Source organism: Python bivittatus, unplaced genomic scaffold (genome assembly GCF_059951505.1).
Source record: "Python bivittatus isolate LINGU-HERP-01145 unplaced genomic scaffold, Pbiv_v1 ctg000210_np1212, whole genome shotgun sequence".
In the NCBI taxonomy this organism is placed as follows: Eukaryota; Metazoa; Chordata; class Lepidosauria; order Squamata; family Pythonidae; genus Python; species Python bivittatus.
Genome location: NW_028277053.1, coordinates 8915267 through 8934486, shown reverse-complemented (window position 1 = coordinate 8934486; position 19220 = coordinate 8915267). Strand labels below are relative to the sequence as shown.

Here is a 19220-nt window from a genome sequence, read left to right as displayed (position 1 = left end):
GAACCATCAAGCACAACCGTCCCACTGACATAATCAAGCATGTTTCATTGAGATTACTCTTTTAGCGTATTTTTTTGCTGTTTTTTTTAATTATCTAATTAAGAATAAAGAATTTTTAAACATTAAAAAAGCATTTACAAAAAAAATAAAATTAATAAAATTAAAAATTAAAAAAATTTAAAAAACGAGCATCAAAAAAATAAACGTATTTACAGCATTTTGAAATAAATGTATTTACATAAAAGAGCATTTAAGCATTTTTTTTGTATTAGTCATTTTAATTTTAATAAAAGGAATGCAATTACCTTCTGGGGCAAAAGTATCGAGTTAAATCGAACAAATTTGGTGTGTAAGTCTACTGAAAAAAATTACTTAAAATTTTTGCCTTTTATAATTCAGTAACGCCCCCCCACATACCCTAAATTACAGGATTTTCACAAAGGGTGTCGTTGAAAAATTTCCCGCTCCTTAGGGGGGCGGCAGCTTCAAAAAGGTTGAGAATCACTGCTCTAAGGCTTCCTGAAACCCATCAACAATATATGGACATTTTGTTTCAAAAACACCTCAGGGCCTACTGAGATGCGTGCTGTTATTTCTGAGAGTTGGCTTCCCACATCATCCTGGTCCTCAAGAACTATCTGAGATTTATCATTTCAATTTCTTAAAAGTAGAATGATTTAATAAAGCTGCATTGTGTGAATTTACTACAATGAGAAATCATCTCCAGCTTAAATGATGAGTGGAACAACATCCCCTTTAAGATTAACTCTTAGTGACTTGGATTCGTGCAATTTTCACAGCAGGATAGGAAATGGCATGCCATTGCCACCTTCTGAGATGTTTCACTTTTGCAAGTTTAGCCCACAGGACTGGCCCTCCAAGGTTCCCTCCCACTGAACTACTAACTGGTTGCTATTATTATTTTGCTTTAATATACCAGAGAAAGAAGGAAAACTAGAGAAAAAAGTAAGTAAGTAAGTAATAGTAACAGGCAAGCATTAAGCACTTTTTAAACCCTTGACTAGACAGAATATTGATAGCCAGTTCATAACCAGAAAGCGGACAAGTTGGTTTTCCAAGATTGTTCTGCCTTTTCAGCATCAGTTGTCTTTTTTGCTGCCTCCCAGTCTCAGTAAATCCGTAAGTCTTCATACCATAGGGGTGGGCAATGTTTGGATCTCAAGGGGGTAAGGGCACCCTCTGCACTTGTACTAGCTACAGAACATCCCTTTGCTGCTACCTAGCAGTGGTCTGGAGCTGCAGCCCAGATCTGATGGACCAAGATTTCTTGGATCCCTTTCCTGCCTGCCCGCATTCTTCCCACCCGCGACCTTTGTTTATTGGCCTATTCCCCTCTATCCGTCATCTGCGGCATACTCAGGGCATCAGAGGCTAGGAAATCTTGCGCAGCTGCGTACCAAGCAGAAGCAAGAACTTGCTCACCCTGGTATAGGATCATACCTACCTGCGGATGCTACAACTGCCTGCAGCAGTGGCAAAAGTCTACTGGTTAGCTCCAAGCAGTTTCACAGGGGACAAAGTCTGGAAGCCTCCCTCTTCCGTAAGAATGCCTTGTCATAAGGGAATGCAGTCACACCAGTTCCACTGCCCAGGGCTGAACCTTCCACAGTGCTGTTGTGACCTCCATTTACAAAGCCATCTTTTTCCTCCTCTTCACAATCCCTCTTGCCTTTGGGGAAAGGCAACATCTGGCCTGTTGCTGTCAGTTCAGGAAACTCAAGGGAAGAACTGCAAGAATTCCTTTCCCAAGCCTTTGTTCAGATGGCCAAGGGATAGGCAAAATTCTTCCCCCCGGCCACTCTCCTTTCCTGTGGGTTATAAAGCTCACTTGGAGTGGCTCCAACTTGCCCACAAATCTCTGACTCTCATCTTTTCCAATTCCATGACTTTCCCAGAACCATCGGTCATGCTTTGAAAACACATTGGCAAGAGGCAGAGTCTCACACAGCGATGCCAGGTAACCACTCGGCACATGTTTGGGGCTATAAAAGGGAGGGGGCTGGGTGGGGGGCAGAGCTGAGCTTGGTCTTATCACTGAAAAATGAACACCGAAAACATTCCACCTGAAATGACAATGTTCGAGCTTGCATCTGCAACAATTCCATTTTGATACACACTTAAAACCTTCAAAACACATGTGGCATTTCATGCACAGATCACTCAAACCATCTGTTCACATTGCGAATTGTAAGTCAAATATTCTTTCCCATTCCTCAGCACATTTACCTTTTCCCAGCAGTGCCAAAGTAATCCAAAGATCATACGGTGAAGCCACAATTCTACCTTATTTGGAACAAAGCCCCCCCCAAACTCAATGGGGTTTACTTTAAAGCAGACAGCTTGCACTGTCACAGTTCTGCACAATATACATACGACTGAGATCTTAAAAACATGGCCGGCGTGCCACCTTGATTATAGTACCTCAAAGTGGAATCTTTCTTTGCATCATTCCGAATGCTTGAAAATGACACAACTTTTATTCATATCATACAAAGGTGTTCTTACTTTATTTATATTTTATCCCATACAAAAACAGCAACTATAGTAAAAAAATTATATTAAGAATGAATAAAAATAACTTTCCAAGGCTCCCTTCATTCCATCTTTAAAAGTCCATATAGCCCTGCAGAAAACTATTTACAAGTATCAGTTTACAACTTTGTGAGGTCTGCCACCAGAAAGAGAAATGTTTATTTCTCAAAGAAGCCTGTTTATTCTGGGAAACTGTTATTGCCAATGGGCTTGGTAACTCTGAAAGAAATAATTTCAAAAGCATAAATTCTCACATTGTAAAAATTACAGGGCAGCGTGCAGAACTACCTCTTCCTGCCTATATTTGTGGCATGGTTTAAAAGTCACTAACCAAGTGCTAAAACTAAAGTTTTCCTACTAAAGTTTCATGTTTTAAAACTGCTAAACTGTGGCAATATTGCCCATTCTGAATTTTCTTAACTATAATTCAACCGCTTATAAAACCATCTGTTGCGTATGCAGGTATATAAATTCGGCAGTTATCCAATTACATATGACTCCATTTTTATGCTTTTAAAAAAGGTCAGAGAAACATTGATTTTCATTTTAAAGCTGCCACAGCTCTAGATGATAACGCAGGTACATTTCTTATTTCTCTTTGAATCTATTAGAGTTGCCTCTTCCTCAAAGTGGAACCTGCAGTACAAATGCTTCTACTTGTGACATAAGCTTCATACCCGAAGGTGCCTCTGGCTGAATTTAGTCATCAGATTGATGGTCAATACTTCTCACTTTGGTTGGTGTGCCTGTACAATTCTCCTAGAATAAAGGTTAAATAATTAACATACCAGGAACTTCATAATATTATTTATTTCTACTTAAGCTTAAGAAATATGCTATTTTTATCAGACATTACATGAAAAAGGATATGCTTGACTAGTACTGAAAATTTGACAACACAGTGCTCAATACTCAGAAAGAGTGGACAATTTCCCCTCAAGGCATCACAATTATTCTTAATAAAACTGTATGTGTCAAATACCCAGTTGCCTGCAACTGCATACCTAAACCTCGTTTTCCTACACACATCACGCACTCATTCAAATCCTATTATATTCATCCTCCATTCGCTCAGGGTTATAACCCTTTTTTCCTGATCACTTCCCACCAAAATCTTACAACTTTTTGCCCTACAGCCTTATTGTGGAGTTCAGTGAAAATGCTTTAAAATGTACTGTCACAGCTGCAATAGCATACATTAGTCAATATTATTCCAATGGTTGAAGGGGTGTCACTCTGGAACATTTAGTGCAACTTTCACAATAGATGTCAGCTTGGTTAAATCTCACTTAAATTAAAGCAGAGTGACAATACTAATGGCAGAAAGCACGTAGAAAGGGAAGAAAAAAAGACAACATACAAGATGATTGGGAAGTAAAGCAAGAAGAGAGCAAATCAAGTTAGGATGAGAAAAGAGGCAAATAGTAAAGGGAAAGGTACAAGGAAAAAATTACTTCAGAATGGCCAAGAATAGACTACTCCAGAGTGTTTAGGACACAAGGAAATAATCTGCCAAATTTGTTTCCAGTCTACCATACACATATTTCTATTTCATAAGAATAAGAATATTTTAATACCAGAAATACTGGTATTAAATAATACCAAGGGCACGAGCCAGACAGCCTGAAAAAGGCTGTACATATCTGTGGCCTTTTGATCCACTCACACAGTATATATTGTCCCTGTAAGCCAGAGATGGAGAACGTGGCTTGCAAAGCTCTCCCATCTTACTTCAGATGGCCTCTCCCCATTTCCTTTCTCCCTGCTTTCTATTCAGCATGGAGAAATCCCAACCATCTTTTAGGGAAGGGAGTTCTGCAGGAGGAAAGGCAGCCTGAGCACGGGATGCCACCACATCGCCCACCTGCCCCACCAAAGAACCCCTGTGCAGAGGGAGAGGGCTTAGCACTCGGGCTGCATCTATTTCCCCACCAATCTTGCAAACTGGTTTTAAGTTACATCTAAGCTGCTATGTTAAAACAAAGTACCTCACTTTTGTGTATAAGGTTCTTCATTGCTTCTACCCCACAGACTGTAATTTTATTGTTTATTTAAAGGAGTATAACCCAACATTAAGGTAGTAACTGAAAATTCGGATCAAATGATTATAACTCATGATTCTTTTGGGGTTAAGGTTGGGCAAGAAATAATTATTCCATTTACTTTTAATATATTTTTATTTTTATTTATTTATACGTAGACTTATCCCCGCCCAACTCCCCGTAATGGGGGACTCTGGGCGGTTTACGTCAAATTAAAACAAATAAATACATAATTAAAATTTATAAAAAGAAAAACACATTTACACAAATGGAAGGAAGAGAAAAAAAATCTTAAAATCTATATATTGCAAGAATTCTCAAACTTTCTGGATTTTGACAGGCAAAGCAGGGCCAAAGCTCAGAGAGTTTTGACAAGTTCTGCCTATACAAGCCAGATCAAGTTTTTAAAAAATAAAAATTCAATCTCCCAGAGCGTTACAACACTCAGTTGAGGAAACTGAGTCACAGGGAGATGGGCGGCTTATAAATTTAAAAAATTATTCTGATAATGATTTTTATTAACAACCTCAGATTTGGGGATTTTAATGCAAGTTGAGCTCAAAAGTAGACAGCTACACAACTAGCAATCTATACAAACTAAAACAACATTAAAATTTAAACCAAGCTTCAAATTACTTACATTATTTTCTTGAGCACTTCCTTGTAACACCAAGGAATTACTTCCTACAGATTCTGTTTCCATATCACCAAGATCAACAGGGCTACTGTAAAAATAAAACATGAAATTAGTTATGTTACAAAACATGTTCCTGATATTAGGACAAAGGGGACAGTTTAGTTTAACCCATTCAGCCTCTCTTTACACAAAATTTGGCTTTTGTTTTACCCAATGACCTCAATAGCTGCAGGAAAAATTAGGCAAATAGGAACTAAAGATATAAATCAAATTTATTTTCTAATGATTTCTAATATTAAATTGAAATAATTTGCAACATTATTCCAGCAACTTACTTAATTGATGAGGTTTGTATATCATTCTTTTTATAAATACAAAGATCCATTTGTATTTAGACAAGTAAATATCAGTATAAACAAACCCTCTAGAAAAGTAATTCTATTTTAAAATAACTGCATGTACTCTGATGTACTATCTTCTGGAGTTGGCCCACAATTCTGATAACCTGCCAGTCCACAATAAATTGAAATTAAATTCAATAAATAAATTGAATAACATGTTTAGTTGTTAAATACATAAAAAATATAACTGATAGTTAATTCACTGCAAAGAAAAGGAATCTTCATATCAACACACTTAGCATTATAACTGCATACATTTTGCAGAAAACTACACATTGGGACCGGCAACTTCCTTGCTAAGCAACGTGGCCATTAAGCGAAATGTCACATGACCACAACAGACTTATGACCTCACTTCTACTGTGGTCATCAAGCAAGTAACTTGCAGTCGTTAAGCAAGAGACCATGTGACCGTGATTTGGAATTTCACTGTCAGCTTTTCCATTGATTCTGCTTGTCAGAAGTTGGCTGTGAAGCCCACAAATGCCAGTCACATGACCGTGGGACGCTGTGACAGTCATAAACACCTGCTGGTTGCAAAGCCCTGAATGTCGATCAGATGACCCGAGGAACACCACAATGGTCATAAATGCAAGGACCTGACGTAAAATTACTTTTTCAGCACTGTTGTTACTTTGAACAATCACTAAACAGGGCAGACATTAAGCGAGGTCTACCTGGACTATGGTTTATTGAATTCAACTCAATTCCACAATAATGAATTACAGCTTTAAACCAAACTTTGCTTTATAATGAAACAAACCTGATTAATTTCAGAAATTTACTACAGCTGAATGTTTCAGAAACTAAAATAACCCTAAATGTTGAAATGCTTCACTTTTTATGCACTCTTAAACAGTATTTGTTTAAGGTGCTACTTACAGTACTTGTGCATCAGAGCCTTCTTCATGAGGAGGGTCCCAAAAATGCAACGCAACTTTCCAGAGTCTGATTTGTTGATCCCAAGATCTCCGACTGTACTTTTTAAATTTATTTGGAGTCCTTGGATGGACACCTGGAACCCGTAGACACCTTTAAAAGAAACATTTCAGCTACTTTTAGCACAGCCAAGATTTAGTTTCCTGCTTATCATCAGCCTTTAGCAACTTAGCATTGCAACAATTTATTGATAAATAAATTATCCAAGGAAATAGACCAGGCCATATATCTGGCAGGTTGTCAGAAATATTATTGCTCATCTTCCAACATGGCATTTGCAACAGTGCCCTACTGTAGTTTATATTTTTTCAGTGCCCTACTGCAATTTATATTTTTTCAATATTTACACAGAATAATAATTAAGAACAAATTTGAGGTCAGAAATAGATGAAAATCTCAATCTCTCAGAGTATTCTATCACAGCCTTCAATGTAGCCATTCTTGAGACCAGAAATTATAAATTATAGAGCCAACTTATTGCAAAGCACGTGAGCCAGAAGTTAGTATGAGATTAAGGTCAATTTTCCAGGGATAATTTTCTCACCTCTCATTTTACCGTTTCCCCTTTTGCTCACCTCTTCCCCCATCAAAAGCAATACGTTTCTTTCTTAGAAGTATAATTTAAGCATCTGGACCCTCAGGAACTGATCTATAACACTATGAAGGATTCCGGTGATTTATTGCAAGTAAAAAATTATAGGTACCCCTTGGGATGAAAAACTTATTTTCTTTACACTGAAACCTTAAATTTACCCCGAGGAAGATCTACAATTAAATTATACTTTATACTGAAAAAGAATCTCCACTCTGTTAGTGAACAGAGCTTACCTTGGAACTTCTTGAATGTATCTGTCATATGCCAGTGTATTTTTCCCATAATTTATTTGTTTTTGTCTTCTCATTAGAACAGCTTCATCAGTTTCAAGTTCCACAGCTGCTGTAGATTCCTTGGAATCCGAACTGGAAAGATAGTATTTTTATTTTTCGTTTACTCCCATTTCATGGCTTTACATCCTCATACACAAGCTTAAACAGATTTATTCAGGGCTCCACCCATCCTTTTAGTGCTATTCTGCCTTTGTCATGGCAACTTCCCTTTCTTCACTTCCCTGAAATCTCCCTGTTCCCACCCACTATAATATAGCTGTGCTTCAATTATTCATTATCATCAGCCTCCAAATCACATTCCTCTAAAATGCCTTAAATGGGGCTGCTATTAATTGATAACCACTTGAACTATGTTTTGATAACAGTACCGGCTCTCTATTCACATTCAATTCAAAACACTGTTTAATCTTTAAACTCTTCATTGCTTAAGTCCAGGATACGTGAAGGACCATTTGTCCCCCGTGGGCCTTTCTGCGCACTGACCTGCTTAGTCTCTCTGTGCAACGAAGAATTGCTGCATTTTAGGCACAGAGCTAAGTATTGGTCTCACAGTGGTCTGTTACCTCTTCACACCCTCCCACTAATACTTCCAACTGGGACTACTGGGGTACTCTAGATATTTATATTGTTGGGCAAAGTCCTTTGTGAAAATTAGCATTTTAGTTTGCTACTTGTTTTTGAAATACTGCTTTTTAGCTCATGGATGTCATTTTGTACTTAAATTTTGTGAATTTTTTTTCCTGGGTATGTGGACACGCTTCCGATCAAGAGGACTGGGCTGCTGTTTTTTGTTTTTTTGTAACTTTCTAATGAGGTTATGGAGCCTAAAAGCATGCTTGAAAATAAAAACACTAGAGGTTAGTCTCACAGTGATTATCTCTGGTAGGTTTATTATCAACAGTGCATTTTTTCTTACCTTCCGGTAGAGATCTTTCTTTCTCTTCCAAATTCATTTATCAGGAGCTTTCTTTTGTATCTGTAAAGCATTTGTTTCAATAAAGTTATTTCCAGCATTTGTATTGCTATAATGGTGTACTGCTACACCACTGCTGATATTTTCATCTTCATTTTACTACCATTATGCAACAATCCAGTTAAGGGCAAAATGTGATTTGGAGAGCACCTATCAAGAGCTTCTTAAACCAAACATATAGGGCAGCCAGCAAGCCATGGAAAAGACACAGCTACTTTAAGGTGTTTCCAACAAGTGCGATGTGTATGCCCACACTCACTCCAAATTCCATTTTGCCCTCTGAAATCTGATCACTGCATAACTCTAAACTTTGCTACAGGTAGTCCTCGCTTAACAACCACAATTGGGACCAGCAACTCCATTGCTAAGCAATGCGGTTGTTATGCGAGACATCATGTGACCACAACAGGCTTACAACCTCACTTAAGCTGCAGTTGTTAAGTGAATCGCCCAAGGTCTGCCAAACGTTAAGCGAGACATCATGTGACCATGACTTGCAATTTTACTGCTGGCTTCTCCATTGTCTCTGCTTGTTGGAAGCTGGCTGTGAAGTGCGCAAATGTTGATCACATGGCTGTGGTACACTGTGATGGTCATAAATGCCCACCAGTTATGAAGTGCCCAAATCTCAATCACGTGACTGTGGGGATGCTGTGACAGTCATAAGTGCAAGGAATGTTCATAAAGTTACTTTTTCAATGCTGTTGTAACTTTGAATGGTCATTAAACAGGGCAGTCGTTAAGGAAGGACTACCTATATATACCATACTCACAAAAACAGTTTTAGAAGAACATTGTGGCTCATTTAATCAATCCTATTTAGTAAGATTAAAAAAAACCCGATCTGCTTATACAAAAAATGAAGTGATAAAATTAATTTTCTCCTAGAACCTATTACACTGAACATTAATTACAAAGTTGGCTAGGTCAGTTTTTCAACAGCTTCAAATACAATCACCCCACCCCATAAAATTATTTGGAAACATTTAACAATATTCTGACATTTGGTAGATGGTGTAGATGGTGATACTGACTAGTTCAACAAATGCAAAAGGCATTTCACGCCAGCACCAACTCCCAGATTCATCTGCAGTGCAGTCCATGACATCTAAATCATTTTTATATATTTTATAATAATCACATAATTAATGTAATTACCAACAATTGCTAAATCAAGCATTGGGCAAATTTTGAGTGGCAGTTCTGAGGGTAAGAGAAGTGACATAAGGCTGTCACAGGAAGGAGCAGGACTTCTGGCACATATTTGTTTTCTCTAGTTCCTCTGTGCCTCTCCCAACCCCAACTCCATTTCAAGATACCAAGTCTATCTAAATTGAAAAAAGTTTTCTTTGGTTGATAGGGAACAACAGAAAATCAATGTTTTGATTCTGGTGAATTCTGTAAGCCACAAAAAGACTCAGGGACAATTTTGGACATAATCAAGAATATAAAACCAGAAGTTCATTTTATACCTAATAATTCTGATTGTGAATTAACAATTTGTCATGTCTATCTATAGCAGTAGTTTTCAATATATATCTATGCTCTGTATGAGAGTTTAAACAATTTATATATCCGTACCTTGCCATTTCTCTATTAACATTAGTCCTCATTTCATCTTCTTCAACTGCACTCCCCCAGTCTGAACACCTTGAACGGGGCTTGTGGCCCTCTGGCGTTGTGAAACTATAAACCAAGTAAAAACAAAATAGTAGCTTTGTCACAATATTTAAAATACACAATATCATAACGTGCCTTGTACTAACTGCCTTGCAAGTTAAACTACACTATCCAGTTTATTACTGAAACCTGTTTTATTTATTAAGTAGTGCTTTTAAATTACTCTATGCAGAACAGTATTTATTGCCATTCATTTGTGATACTACCAGTATGCTATTAAAAATATTTAGTACATTGATAGTGTATCATCAGGAACTAAACATTTTATTTCACGTTCACCACTGAGTTAAATAAACAACTGTGCTTAACAGTGAGAAAATATTTCTATACACATACTTATCTGATCTGCCATCTACCAGACTGTATGTATCATAATCAAAGGTTGGGACACTTGGCTCATGCGTATTTCTGTGCTTCCCATCTGCATCACGCTTCCTTCCTTGACTCCAACAAGCTGTTGATCTGTGAAGAAACAATTAAAAAAACAAACACTCTTTAAGAAATTACAAGTCATTTGTATCCATAATCCTCCCTCAGATCCAAAGTTTCAGAAACAACGTAGGTCATTCATAGTTCTCAAGTGTAAGAGGGAAAAAAAAGAGCTCTACTCTCCTATTTTCTATCATAGGAACACCAGAAAACCCCTCAACAGTTAAACATTTATCACAACAGGCCAAATTTGTAGCATAGTTACCAATTAGCACAAAGTGATCTAAATGTGCCAAATGTCACAATAATTGCACACTAACTTTCAAGTTTGTTTTAAAGTCTTACTGTTTCTTAAATGTAGACACAGTGTTTAGGATGACTAATGATCGTCTGATTACAAGGGCCTATTTATTAATTTCTTCTTCCTTGCACTCTTTTCTCATCCTACCACCCCCCACCCAAGTGTGGAACGGGTTTTTTTTTTCTTTTTTATGCAGCAGATGCAACAACGCCATTTCCATTGTGCTGGGTCTCCAGGACAAACTGAAACCAGACCTTCCCAGAGGATTTTGCATTAGAACAGGGCAGGTTAGAATTATCAGTTATGTTGAATATATGTATCTATACCTATATATCTGTATCAGTTATGTTGAATTTCAATAATCTGCCTTCAAATTCAAGCTTTAACTTGAATCCATTGTGAAGCTCCAAAATCTCTCTCACGCTCACATACATCATGACATTACTGAACAATACTACATTCACAATTCGCTTGTTGTTTTAGAATTCTGGATGCAGAATATTTGCCCACATACATTTAATTCAAGCACGTTCTTTACCATTTCATACTGTGGCAGGAGAAAGATTGTCATTTCAGAATTAGAACCAAAACCAGAGAACTATGAACTTCCTCCCCTTTTTTTCACTAAATTCTCAAACTTCCTTTTCTTCAAGATGCCCTCAACTGGAATACTGCAAATTATATTCTGGAAAGATGGGTTTACGTATAATGACCTTGGGCAAATCACTATCTCACATAATTCCTGTGAAAAGCAAACAGAAAAAGCCTTTCTCTGTGCATTGCTCAAAGATCAAACAGGAAGTAGGATTTAATTAGGCACTGCAATTATTTAACTCTACCAAGAACAATTTTTAGTAATATCAGTAAATGTGACAACAACTTTACGATGTTTGTATTAAGGTAAATATCATGCTTTGTCATTTATTATTACTTGTTGCTAGATGACTTAGTTTAGTAAATTTAATTTTCCCCTTATATTCCTTTACAGATGTTGTCATATTTCAAATGGTTCTATGCCGCTTCAACCACACTAAGCAGCGCACTGCAATTATCAAAATCTTGAGGAACAGGCATGCATTTTCATAAGCAGTTCCTCCCATCCGGAAGGAAGACTACTTCCTTTTTCGGTTCTCTGCATCTTTGTTTGTGAACTCCCCAGAGGCAGTCGGTGTTAGTTAGTTAAATAGTTAGTAAGTAAATAAATAAATAAATGAAAAGGCCTTCTTCTAAAAGAACCGGCAGGGCTCTACCTCTTTTTCCCAATATTGGCCTGCAACTTTTTGCTGAATCCGACGCCTCAGCTTCTGCATATTCATCCCTCTTTTTGTTTTAACATCACTTGACATGTCTAGACCTGAGTGTGTGTGTGTGTGTGTGTGTGTTCATAGATAAATTTACAGTGGGGCACCCTCTTTGTCCAGCTTAGGCATCCGGGGGGGCGAAAGGCCCGGGGACGACCTTCATCTGAGACTCCCAATAACCACCCTGAGAGGGAGGCAGCGAGACAGGGGCGGCCTCCAAATCACCCAGAGAGGATCCGGGCGGAGGGCTCAAAATGGGCCCCAGACCAACCTCGCAAATCCTGGGCCGAACTTACGCGCCTTGTGTTTATTTTGGCGATGAGGAAGAGAAAAGGCCTCCGCAGGGGGACGGACGACGGCTCCGGGGGGCGATCCCTCTCGCCCCCCGCGAGGGAGGACGTACCTGTTATGACTCCGGCCGGAGAGGGGGCTTCGCTGGCGAAAAGACATAATGGCGGCGAAACTCCCCCGCGACTCCGGCTCCGTCTCCGCCGCCGCCAACCTCGGAGCTGCGGTACGTCAGGGCTGAAGCGCCGCGCGCGCCAACCGAAGCGAGGCGCTACCACCTCGACAGGGGTCCGGGGAGGGGAGCCTTTTCTCACGGCCGCTCCCTTTCAGAGCGGGGGGCCGAAAGACCCACCCGCCGACCGTGGATGACGGGTTCTGCGCCTCCAGTTTCCTACCCAGGGGCAGGGACGGCCTCTGGGCAGTTTCCACCCCGAGTTACTGAACAAGACTCCCCCGCAACCACCGTGGCAATGATCTGCTCCGGGGCGCGGAGCTCCGCCCCTTCCTCCTCCCGCCCCTTGTGCCTGTTTGGGGAAACATCGCCCTCCCGCTGCGGAGGCTTTGGCGGGAAAGTTTGCAGCCAGGGTATGTTGCTGCAACAAAATGTTGCAGCGCCCAGCGCTTCCCTTTGGGGCGCTGCTGAGCCCACTGGCCCCACTCGCTTTCTTTTCTGACCTGAACCTGCTTTCCAACAAGAGATTTATTGTTGATTTATTATTTAGCCTTCTTTAAATTGTGCTGGTGCTCCTGCTCAGACTCCTGCAGTTTTTTGTTTCCTAAAGCCTTTTGGGAGGGGAATATTTCCGCGCCCTTTGAAGTTCTTCCATCTTGCTAATATTAAGTGCTTGGAAGAAAACAGGCAGGCAGAATGACTTTATTGCTGGACGCTGAAGGATGCTCCCACACCCAAGATGCTGCAATAGCCATGACATGGCTGTGACACTGCAACAGCAGGGATAATAACAGGCTTCTGGGTAAGGGATACTGTATGGGTAGAACGAAAAAAAACAACACTGGCAGGAATTTCAGTTCATTCAGGTTTTTAAAACTGTCCTGCTTTATTGGACTGAAAGGGCTTCCCTTGCTTTTTGTTAGGAACAAAAATCTGGAATATATATTATGAAAAGACATCACTCTGGCCTTGTGTGGAGGTCTCTGGACACATTGGCAAAGAAAGAGCCGCTTGTTTGCATGTGACAGTTAAAGTTGGATTTTTCTCCTACACCGCAGCACATTCCCAAAAATTACAGGCGGAGATTTATCTACAGTCTGCAACATTTATCTATTTATTTATTTATTTATCAAATTTGTCACCGCCCATCTTGTTGAAAGCGACTCTGGGTGGTTTACAGCAGGGTTCCTCAACCTCAGCAACTTTAAGATGGGTGGACTTCAACTCCCAGAATTCCCCATGGCTGGCTGGAGAATTCTGGGAGTTGAAGTCCATCCATCTTAAAGTTGCTAAGGTAGAGGAACCCTGGTTTACAGGACTGTTTCATCATGCCATGTTAAGCAAGCTACTAGAGAAGAGGAACTACCTTAACAGTTTATTGATCACTTAATATCACAGCCATAATTTTTCCTTTTTCAAGATAAAACTTCTTTGCAATTTTTATTTTAAAGTTTATAAATCTAGAACTTGATTAAATGCTATACAGCTGTTACTCCTTAAGCTTTTGTTCTAGCTTACTAATGCTCTCCACTGATTCGCCTGCTTACATCAATAATCCAATTAACAGGAAATTAACAGGAAACGGATTATCTGGACCCTTCTCAGTCAGGTTTCAGGCCCGGATTCAGGATGGAGACGGTACTGGTCACACTCATGGATGATCTCTGGCAGGAGCGGGATGGGGCAGTGCGTCCATCCTTGCTCTGCTTGACCTCTCAGCAGCTTTCAATACCATCGACCATGGTATCCTTTTGGGTTGGCTGCGGGAGTTGGGACGGGGCGGCACAGTTTTGTGCTGGTTCTCTTCCTTCTCCAAGGTCGATCCCAATCAGTGTTGATTGGGAATGAGAGGTGCAGCCCACGGCCACTCCCAGTTATACGTCTCCATCCCGGGTGACCTGAGTGATGCTGTGACCACCCTTTCGCGGTGCCTGGAGGCTGTGGGGGTCTGGATGGGGTGCAACAGGCTTCAGCTGAACCCTGGTAAGACGGAGTGGCAGCGGATTAGAGGAATTTACCATCTTTGGTTCTGGACGGGGTTGCCCTGCCCCAGACAGACCCGGTGCGTAATCTGGGGGTCCTCCTGGACTCACAACTCCTGCTGAAGGAGCAGGTGGCAGTCGTGGCCAGAAGGGCCTTTGCCCACCTTCGTGTGGTGCACCAGTTACGCCCCTTCTTGGATCAGGAGGCTTTCTGGCCAGTCTCTCACGCCCTGGTCATCTCTCAGTTAGACTGCTGCATTGCACTCTACATAGGGCTACCCTTGAAGAGTATCCGGAAGCTACAGCTGGTTCAAAATGCAGCCGCGCAGACAATTTTCGGTGCCCCAAGGATGGCACATATAACACTTTTACTGTGGGAGCTGCATTGGGTGCCAGTTTTCTTCCGGGTCCAATTCAAGGTGCTGGTTATCACCTTTAAAGCCCTACGTGGCGTGGGTCCAGGTTACCTGAGAGACTGTCTCACCCCCATCACATCAACCCGTCCCACCCAGTCAGGCAGAGAGGGCACCCTGCAGACCTTGTCAGTGAGAGAATGTTGGCTGTCGGGGCCCAGGAGGAGAGCCTTCTCTGCCATTGCCCCCGCCCTTTGGAATATTCTCCCCCCGGAGGTGCGGCAGCCCCCTACCCTCCCGGCTTTCCAGGAAGGATTAAAGACCTGGCTCTGCCAGCTTGCGTGGGGCAATAAGAGCTCTAATCAATCCTGGAGGAGGCTGGTGCCCTGATGGCGCTCCCTGAGCTACTTGCCAGTTCCATAAATTCTTGGAATGTATTTATTATTTATTTAGGAACGCTTTTATATTGTGTTATAATTTATCTTATCTGCTCTGTAAACCGCCCAGAGTCGCTTTTTAACGAGGCGGGCGGTGACAAATGTGTCACATGAATATAAATAAATAAATAAAACGGTTAAGCTGTCAGCCCTGTTTCTCCGTATCTCCGAGGAGGAGGGCTGATTCTCAGCTCAAAGTTTTGTACGGGTGCAGCGTGTACGAAGCGTGTCATCGGAGGATTCCTATTTGCTCTGCCTGCCTTGGTCTCTTCCACTAAGGCGCTGCACAGAACTCACTCCCCAAAGAAGGGGGCCTATTCCACATTCGCTGCTTCAACTTGCTCTTACACCGCGCAGCATTCTTTTCATTGCTGCTAAATATACGTTCCCCTTCATGGATCACTGCCTTGTCGTGGCGAAGGGGCTTGCGTAACTCAGTGAAGCCATGAGCTATACCGTGCAGGGCCACCCAAGACGGACAGGTCATGACAGAGACTTCTGACAAAATGTGGTCCACTGGAGAAGGAAATGGCAACCCACTCCAGTATCCTTGCCAAGAAAACCCCATGGACAATGTCAAAAGGCTAAAAGATAAGACGCCGGAAGATGAGCCCCTCAGGTCGGAAGGTGTCCAATATGCTACTGGGGAAGAGCGGAGGGCAATTCCAAGTAGCTCCAGAAAGAGTGAAGCGGCTGGGCCAAAGCCGAAAGGACGTTCAGCTGTGGATGTATCTGGAAGCGAAAAGAAGGTCCGATGCTGTAAAGAACAATATTGTATAGGTACCTGGAATGTAAGATCTATGAACCAAGGCAAGCTGGATGTGGTCAAACATGAGATGACAAGATTGAACGTCGACATCTTGGGAATCAGCGAACTGAAATGGACGGGAATGGGTGAATTTAATTCGGGTGACCATTATATCTACTACTGTGGGCAAGAAACCCTTAGAAGAAATGGAGTTGCACTCATAGTCAATAAGAGAGTGGGAAAGGCAGTAATGGGGTACAACCTCAAAAACGACAGAATGATCTCAGTGCGTATCCAAGGCAAACCATTCAATATCACAGTCATCCAAGTCTATGCCCCAACCACTGATGCTGAAGAAGCTGAAGTTGACCGCTTCTATGAAGACCTACAACACCTTCTGGAACTAGCACCAAAAAAAGATGTCCTTTTCATCATAGGGGATTGGAATGCTAAAGTAGGAAGTCAAGGAGTAATCGGAATAACAGGCAAGTTTGGCCTTGGAGTACAAAATGAAGCAGGGCAAAGGCTAATAGAGTTCTGTCAAGAGAACAAGCTAGTCATAGCAAACACTCTTTTCCAACAACACAAGAGATGACTCTACACATGGACATCACCAGATGCTCAATACCAAAACCAGATTGATTACATACTTTGCACCCAAAGATGGAGAAGCTCTATACAGACAGCAAAAACAAGACCAGGAGCTGACTGTGGCTCAGATCACAAGCTTCTTACTGCAAAATTTAGGCTTAAATTGAAGAATGTAGGGAAAACCACTAGACCACTCAGGTATGACTTAGATCATATTCCTTGTGAGTACACAGTGAAGGTGATGAATAGATTTAGAGGATTAGATTTGGTAGACAGAGTGCCTGAAGAACTATGGACGGAGGTCCGTAACATTGTACAGGAGGCAGCAACTAAAACCATCCCAAAGAAAAAGAAATGCAAGAAAGCAAAATGGCTGTCTGATGAGGCTTTACAAATAGCTGTGGAAAGAAGGAATGCGAAAAGCAAGGGTGAAAGGGAAAGATATAAGCAACTGAATGCAGATTTCCAGAGAATAGCAAGGAGAGATAAGAAGGCCTTCTTAAATGAACAATGCAAAGAAATTGAGGAAAACAATAGAATGGGGAAGACTAGAGATCTCTACAAGAAAATTGGAGATATGAAAGGAACGTTTAGTGCAAAGATGGGCATGATAAAGGACAAAAAAGGCAGGGACCTAACAGAAGCAGAAGAGATTAAGAAGAGGTGGCAAGAATACACAGAAGGACTATACAAGAAAGATCTTAATGTCCCTGATGTCCACGCTGGTGTGATCACTGACCTTGAGCCAGACATCCTAGAGAGTGAAGTCAAGTGGGCCTTAGGAAGCATTGCTAACAACAAAGCTAGTGGAGATGACAGTATTCCAGCTGAGTTATTTAAAATACTAAAAGATGATGGTGTTAAAGTGCTGCACTCAATATGCCAGCAAGTTTGGAAAACGCAACAGTGGCCACGGGATTGGAAAAGGTCAGTTTACGTTCCAATTCCAAAGAAGGGCAATGCCAAAGAATGCTCAAACTATCGCACAATTGCACTCATTTCACATGCTAGCAAGGTTATGCTCAAAATCCTACAAGCTAGGCTTCAGCAATATATGAACCGAGAACTACCGGATGTACAAGCTGGGTTTCGAAGAGGCAGAGGAACTAGAGATCAAATCGCCAACATTCGCTGGATCATGGAGAAAGCACGCGAGTTCCAGAAAAACATCTACTTCTGCTTCATTGACTATGCAAAAGCCTTTGATTGTGTGGATCACAACAAACTGTGGCAAATTCTTAAAGAGATGGGAGTACCAGACCACCTTACCTGTCTCCTGAGAAATCTGTATGCGGGCCAAGAAGCAACAGTTAGAACCGGTCATGGAACAACCGATTGGTTCAAAATAGGGAAAGGAGTACGACAAGGCTGTATACTGTCACCCTGCTTATTTAACCTATATGCAGAGTACATCATGAGAAATGCCAGGCTGGAAGAATCACAAGCCGGAATTAAGATTGCAGGGAGAATCATCAACAACCTCAGATATGCGGACGATACCACCCTAATGGCAGAAAGTGAAGAAGAACTAAAGAGCCTCTTGATGAGGGTGAAAGAGGAGAGTGCAAAAGCTGGCTTGAAACTCAACATTAAAAAAACTAAGATCATGGCATCTGGACCCATCAATTCCTGGCAAATAGAAGGGGTAGAAATGGAAGCAGTAACAGACTTCATTTATTTGGGCTCCAAGATCACCGCAGACGGAGACTGCAGCCATGAAATTAAAAGACGCTTGCTCCTTGGGAGGAAAGCTATGGCAAGCCTAGACAGCATATTAAAAAGCAGAGACGTCACCTTGCCGACAAAGATCCGCATAGTCAAAGCTGTGGTTTTTCCAGTAGTGATCTATGGCTGTGAGAGCTGGACCATAAAGAAGGCTGAGCGCCGAAGAATTGATGCCTTTGAACTGTGGTGCTGGAGAAGACTCTTGAGAGTCCCCTGGACTGCTAGGAGGTCAAACCAGTCAATCTTAAAGGAAATCAACCCTGATTGCTCATTGGAAGGATCGATAATGAAGCTCAAGCTCAGATACTTTGGTCACCTAATGCGAAGAGAGATCTCTTTGGAGAAGACCCTGATGCTGGGAAAGATTGAAGGCAAAAGGAGAAGAGGACGGCAGAGGATGAGATGGTTAGACAGCATCACTGAAGCAATGAGCAGGAAACTGAGCAAACTCAGGGAGGCAGTGAAGGACAGGAAGGCCTGACAGAATATGGTTCATGGGGTCACGAAGAGTCGGACACGACTTAACGACTAAACAACAACAAAATATACGTTGTCCAACACATCAGCCCGCTTGAAAGCTTTTTTGTTCTATACGAAGTAGATTTAAGGGAGCGGGAGGAAAAATAATCCTAGATTTCCAACGTGCGGGGATTTGCATCTGCAAGAGGGAGTCCTCCCCCTGGTTCCCGTGTTCCCCCGAGTATTTTCTAGGAAAGCTGCTGAGAAGTCCGCCCGCTCTTCCACTTCACTTTGAGACCACGCACGTCCTCCAGCCTACCG

The 19220-nt window shown here is 41.4% G+C and overlaps 1 protein-coding gene across 1 annotated transcript; it reads right to left on the bottom strand.

Annotated features, from left to right (window-relative positions):
• Positions 1-309: 309 nt before the first annotated feature.
• SLBP (stem-loop histone mRNA binding protein) lies at positions 310-12875 on the bottom strand. The gene is made up of 8 exons (XM_007441361.3): positions 12548-12875; positions 10450-10575; positions 10015-10119; positions 8377-8436; positions 7401-7532; positions 6516-6665; positions 5236-5320; positions 310-3312 (listed from the first exon to the last, which is right to left on the bottom strand). Exons 1-8 carry the CDS (start codon positions 12592-12594, stop codon positions 3253-3255), a joined length of 765 nt encoding a protein of 254 aa, XP_007441423.1. The 5' UTR covers positions 12595-12875; the 3' UTR covers positions 310-3252.
• Between the last annotated feature and the right edge of the window lie 6345 nt (positions 12876-19220).